Raw genomic sequence first — 6,635 nt, 5'->3', positions numbered from 1 at the left:
ATATATATCAAATATTTCCACATCTGTTGATTGAATTGAAACATAATTGCGATGAGTATATTGTCTGTACAATTATTGTACATCAGCTTGAGAGATGGTGATATGTACAAGCTTGTACAGTGGATTTCTTGCTACACTTTCTCTTGATTTGTGTTTGGTTTAATGCTGTGATCGTACAAACCCTGCGCACTCAGCTGTGTTGCCAGGAAACGGACCGGGCTATTTTTCCTCACTTTCGCTCTTTTGTTCTGGAACCAAACTAAAAAATACGCGGATAAGTTGATGCAAGCAAAGGTGTTCATTGTTTCGGAATAAATATTCATCGTTAGAAATATGATTACGTACATATATTTGCTTGTGATTGTGGCTATTGTTGTGGTTTATGACAGCGCTTCCTAAACTGTGCGACGCGACGCCATGTCCGTCGTTCAGTTAGGTTCGTTTTCCAACAATTTAAACACAGAAAATTGGAGTTTTGATTTGGAAAATGGTGGCATTTTGTAAGTTGAGTTTTTTGCGACTGAAAAGTCGATCAACAAAAAAACAAATTTCCTAATGCATAAAAAGTTGCAATTGCGGTGAAACTTTTGAGACCCAGTGGTTTCTGGGGAAGATTTACCTTTTATTTGCGCCACTGTGAGTCCGAGGTTGGTGGAAAGTCTCGCCTTCCGTTCTTCATTTAAATATTGACTGCTTTCAAATTCTTTCTGTCATGAAACAATAACGTTGGAGTTTCTCTGGTTAATTGGATCCACTTATACACTGTGCCACCATAAAACCCTGATTCAATCAAGATATTTCGTTAATCTAATATTCATATATTTATCGCTGTTCGGTGCTGTAAAAATTAATACTTTATTAAATTGAAAGCACATGAAAACCAATTGGTAAATTTAATAGATTCATCGTTTGCCGCAAATATTTGACTTTATGAGATGGAATCTGTATTACTTTAACTTCTAACCTGAAGTTTGTCAATTTGTTCCGCCGAAAAAGTCGTCCTTGCACGAATATTTCGCTTACGTTTGTATTTTCTTGTTCTGGGACCTGTTGGAAAACACGGGAATTACGATAAGTGTTCACACAAAAACAAAAGCATTAGAATTTATTTTAGACTTTGTGTATTACGTTGGGGGTAAGTCCCCTGCAGTGCTCGACGTTATGTGTCCATATGGACTGCTTGAATAATTCCAAATTACTTTTGTATGTTACATTGCATCCGGTTGCAGAAATTACCCGGTGACGTCATACCTGCCGATGGTCGGTTGGAATATCTTGTGCAATAAACCCACGCCGGCCATAGTAGTTGCATGTCATCGCTCTGTTTCGAATCCCCGTCGTTCGTTTCTGTATCAACAACCTTATCATTCTCTCCCGTACACCCGTCAGATGTCGCCCTTTCATCTTCATCCACCTCCACCAGATCCCTGGACATCTTTCGTAGTTTGCTGATGCAATTGTGAAGGTTTTTGTTCTTTCTCAACGTTTCGCTGTACACCGGATTCCACACGTCGCCATGACAACAGACGTCATTTCCGTCACTTTCAGAGTTACTTTGAACCTCGGCTTGGGGATTCCCCTCGTCTTGTGTCCCTTGTATGAGTGACCGCCACTGCGACAATCTGTGTGCGTACATTCGCAACGCCTGCTCTCTGCTATATTTGGCATACACGTAACTATTTGATGACGTCACAGGTTTGGCTACGTCATTTTGTGGTTTATCTTCGAGAATTGTGTCGATAAGGAAGTTTGGGAATTGCTTGCTTGTTCGCTGTGTCCCGTGGAAGTTGGACATTATTGCTAACTTCTATCTGCTGGAAAAATATTTGTTCCTGGGGTTAAACTGGGCAAATATGTTTGTAATGAACTAAATTCTCCTGCGTGTTACGATATTTCATTTTCTTTTTAACTGCAACGGGTAAAAGCACGCACAGCTCATGGAAATAAAAATCGTTTTTTTTTAACAATATTCACGCTGTTTGGTGATGACGTAATTGGTTTATTATTTCGTTAAAAATTCCTAATTTCAATTTGAACCTTCCTCGGTGTTACTAAGCAACTAAACAGACTCAGCAATGAACACATTTTCATTGCTCTTTTAAACAAGCAGACGTCTTGAAACTGAATAACTCTGCTAACACATCTTCTGAAACACCAGGTAATATTCAGGTGGTGTTCGGGTAATTTTAAGAATTCCTTGATCTAATTTCTGCTGTTGTCTGAAACAAGGAACGCGCAAAATCAATTGAGGCTTAAACGCTGCAAATGCCTATCTCAAAGAACCATATTGATTCGGTGCTAAAGATAGGATTAGAAGATTTCGATGCGGGCTAATATGGATCCCAATTCAAACCTTGTCAGATTTACTTAAACCTTAGGCAAAAATGCGAGGAAAATAAACAAGTTTCCACAACAAACTGCCACATTTCGTACCTTCCCTTGCCTGCCCTCATCTCCATAACAAGTTATTGCCGTAAACTTGTGCACGGTGCGTTTGTTTCAAAACAATCCCTTGCTGACGTCATAAATGGAGTGGAGCAATTGACACAGTACCCACCATTTAACGTATTAATGCAGCAATAAGTTGCTAATCAAAATTTCATGAATTATACAAAAATACAAGTAATAATCGAGCGTAGTTTTAAATTCGTCGCGAATCGCGCGGCTTTCTCCAACTCGCAGTTCTTCTAAGGTCCCCCCCCCCCTCCCCGCGCCTTCTCGGTAGCGCGCCATTTTTTTCCATTGTAATTCACAGACCTTGGTGTATTTGACCGTGGTATCAACTCTGCCTGGGACATTCTGGTTTATAAGATTAATCGAATAGCTCTTTTTGTGTTTTAATTATTTATTCGCGGGAGCGTTGAGGGGGCAATAGTCCCCCTTGGATTCAGTGGTAAAAACATGCATTATGTTAGTTACCGTAAATAGCCTTAACACAGGCTAGCAAACACCTTCGTGAAAAACCTTTTACAAAAAAACTTATCTCATGTTACTTAGAGAATAGAACGTCTGATAATTCTCTATTGAAGCAATTCAAAACGCCCAATGGTTTGTTTGGAAATTCCCTGGAAGCGAAAATATCAGGGTTTTTTTTCGACAGCGGGATCGACTGATTTAAGCCAGCGTTAATTCGGGATGTTCGGCAACCTGCCATTGTCCTCCTTCAATTAAAGAGGGAACGCGATACTGAGGAGAGTTGTTTGCGCGTTAACGCGATTGCGGGACTCCAGAGAATGATTGCATTCGACAAATCGTTTAATCACATTTAAAGGTCGCGGATCGTTACATGATTTCAAGCTCGTTTCTGATTGGATGTTTGTGAATTCAAGTTTCCTGGGTCCAATTTCAGACGCGGAAAAAGTTTTTAACAATTATTTATTTTGCCAAGGGTAGTTGGCGCAGTAATTTGCGAGACTTTTCTTTAATAATATGATGAATATATTGCATATGTTTATGTACATGTGTGTCAGTGAATTGGCAAAACTTCTGCCACTGACGTTGATATAGTTTTCGTAGTTGAAACTTGCATTCAAACACAAGAAAATAAATATTACAAAATCCTTATTTTCATCGCTCGGCTTCTTTTTTCTCGTCTAATTCCCCCTTGCATAAAATCCGCCAGATCAATGCAGGGGACACAAAAATTACACCAGCGTTTATTAAATGTTCCCTATTGATTAAATTCTAAAAACGGATTGTTTATATTATAAAACGATGGTTTGTGTTCAAACCCTATTTCAATGTACACGCAAATGGATGCTAAACCGGCTAAAAATAACGCTTTGGTTTTTTAATTGGATTCTGCTAATACAAAATGTTTCAGTCAAAATGAGGTAATTTGTTTGATCCAATTCTCAACGAAATTATGGGAACTGCCTGATGCGATGTCACGGTATATCGAATTAAGCGCGCGAACAATCCCTTTAACACGTAACAATGGAAACTTTTACGCAGTTAAGACGCCTCGATGAACACGCAGTCACGCGTGTCGCCTAACAAGCAAAACATTACGCCACAATTAACGTCAGAATGGGCATTGTGACGTGAGAAAGTGGTCATTTGTTTGCTCGTCAACTTTTCTTGTGTTGCTTTTGTTTAATGGATTGGTTCCGGTTGACGGAAGCACGTTTGACCTTCTACGTAAACCGTTTGACCTTGAAATGTCACGTGCCACATGCCAGTTGAGAGTTTTGACATGCATTGTGACCAACTATAATTTGCTTTTTAGATAATGTTCTATGTCGTCACAATAAACGCTCGTGTGTTGGAATTACCAGTCACCATAACTTCTTATATTTATTACACAGAAAATCACGTGATATTTGTACATTTGTGTCGAAACTTTTCTCATCTACGGTGCCCTTGGAATACTTGTCAGGTCGTTACACAAGTTTCCTCTGCAGCAATACAGACAGTTGCGTACCTGAAGAAAATACATGGGGTTAAGTTATTGCGGCGAAACGGACACAACTTTTCTTAATATGGTAACTACGCTTATAAGGATTAAAACAGGTGCGAGGCCGCAAGTATTTGGTGTAAATTAATATAAACTTTGCAAGGTTTTAAATTTGCGTTTGACTTTTCTTAAAAAAAACAATCCCTCTTGAAATTGATTTAAATTAAAGAGATTTTGCATCAGTTTAAAATGTGTACCATATTCCTAAGTGCGATTCCACTGTAGCATTGAAACTCATTGATCAAAGGTTGTTGGAATGCGCAGGCTTTTCTTTCATGGCATGATTTCTCCACGATCATCTTACCGTGATTCCATTCTATCTTCGTCTGACACGACTGTGGAAAACATATCAACATTGTAATAAATGCATATGACTCTTAGTGATCCGCGTAATTGTAATTGTTTTTTGTTCTGGAACATCCAGAAAGGGAATTGTGACGTTATCCAATATTTTCACCTCGGGATATTTCACACGTGTTTTATCAACTGTTCTCACCATTTTTCTGGACGTGCAATTCTTCATCTCGAAGTCACTATTGTCAATTGTTTCGCCTTCGACTCTTCCAACGTAACAAGTAAAAGGTCGCGGTCGCAGGTTCTCTTCTGACAAAAATATGAGGAGAATATTAAACAATTACGCAATAACCTGTGTTAAGGTGGGATAATGTTAAGTTACCTAAAGTTACTCATGGCGGGACTCGAACTCTTATTATTCCGCAATTCTTGTTCCACAACAAAGGGTCAGTGCGAGTGTGACCCTTACCAACACAGTGCGCCAACTAACGGATGTAATTTTTATTAGTTTGTTGCTTATCCTAGTTTATAGTTGAATGAGGCGTGACTGGTCGATGTAAACCTATTTATTTATTCGTTAAAGAATTGTTTCCTTGTGGTTAGATATACCTTGTGCGCTGGCAGCAACCACGCAGGTCAGAAGGACAACAGCAATCGTGTATTTCATGATTAACACAATTCCTACACTGGCTGCAAATAAAACAATGCCTGATCAACCTCGAACTAAACCTTTGTCCGCGTAATATTATTCCAAACTAAATCCCGCAACCTTTCGGCCTGACACTGCGCCTCTGTGACGTCACTATTCAGCGCTTAGCGTTTTGCCCCGGAGTCGTTTTTGTGGCGGTTGTCTTGGCAACAACAAGACATTTGTCTGCGTCTTGTTTATGCACAAGGTCACGTGTCTGGTTCGGTCGACTAATATTTAAAAGCGGAATGTGTGAACCGCGTTTATGATGTTTCAGTTAACCCCACGCGCATACATAGGTTCCACAATTTACATAATGATCCCCAAGGTACGTTGGAATGTAGGTTATATTTCATATCGTGTATAACACTGCCTCCGGCTTGTTACTGTTTTAAGACGATTCATAAGTTAATGACGTTTTGGCTGATATTTTTCAATTCTATGTCTGCGATATAATATGATATGTAACAAATGCTCCCTCACTTATTCAAAGCAAACAACAACCGATTTTAAACATTTGTTTTCAAAACACAATGAAAGATGCGACTCTTTGAAATTTTGTAAACTTAAACCAAAGTGATCCCAACTAGCTTAATAACAAATTTAAACTCGGCTACAGAGTAAAAGGACTCTCGTATTGGCTGAAAACACTGTTTCGGTCCTTCTGACTCGCTAAAGAGATGGCGCATGAACCTTTTGCACCTGATGACATTTAAGTCTCGCCACATCCACAGCCTCAAGCAACGTCACCAAGTACTTGCTTGGCAGGTTTTTGTCAGCAAAGTGGGTTCTTGTCTTGTCGGTCATCAAAGCTTTCCTTTGCTTTCAAACGTGGCAATTACATGCAGTGGCGACAATTTGTAACTTCTAACTTAAAAAATGCCTTTCTGAGATTCCTGATGCGCAACAACTTGGTTGTCATTATGACGTTTAAATGTTCTTGAACTTCCCCGAGCGCATTTGTGGGAGTCAAGACCGGAAACACACAGACGATTCGATTATTGTAAGCGAAAGTTAGTAAAATTACTAAAGATTCGACGTACTGCGTGTTTGTGGATTCGGCCAGGATTTGAGCGCCATCCTCTACATGTAACCTATCTGCATCTACCCTGTCAGTTTTGGTAATATGATTTCTATGATCACATGACGTCATTTGTTTATTTTGATTGTCCGCTCTCCGCACTAACATGACGTCCC

General features: G+C 39.4%; 1 protein-coding gene across 1 annotated transcript; it reads right to left on the bottom strand.

Annotated features, from left to right (window-relative positions):
* Window positions 1–4,270: 4,270 nt before the first annotated feature.
* Window positions 4,271–5,495, bottom strand: LOC145909056 (uncharacterized). Its single transcript, XM_082996376.1, has 4 exons — window positions 5,360–5,495; window positions 4,953–5,059; window positions 4,654–4,791; window positions 4,271–4,423 (listed from the first exon to the last, which is right to left on the bottom strand). Exons 1-4 carry the CDS (start codon window positions 5,415–5,417, stop codon window positions 4,352–4,354), a joined length of 375 nt encoding a protein of 124 aa, XP_082852502.1. The 5' UTR covers window positions 5,418–5,495; the 3' UTR covers window positions 4,271–4,351.
* Between the last annotated feature and the right edge of the window lie 1,140 nt (window positions 5,496–6,635).

The sequence above is a fragment of the Ascidia mentula genome, chromosome 7 (assembly GCF_947561715.1).
Source record: "Ascidia mentula chromosome 7, kaAscMent1.1, whole genome shotgun sequence".
Lineage (NCBI taxonomy): Eukaryota > Metazoa > Chordata > Ascidiacea > Phlebobranchia > Ascidiidae > Ascidia > Ascidia mentula.
This window is presented reverse-complemented; position numbering and strand designations above follow the sequence as displayed.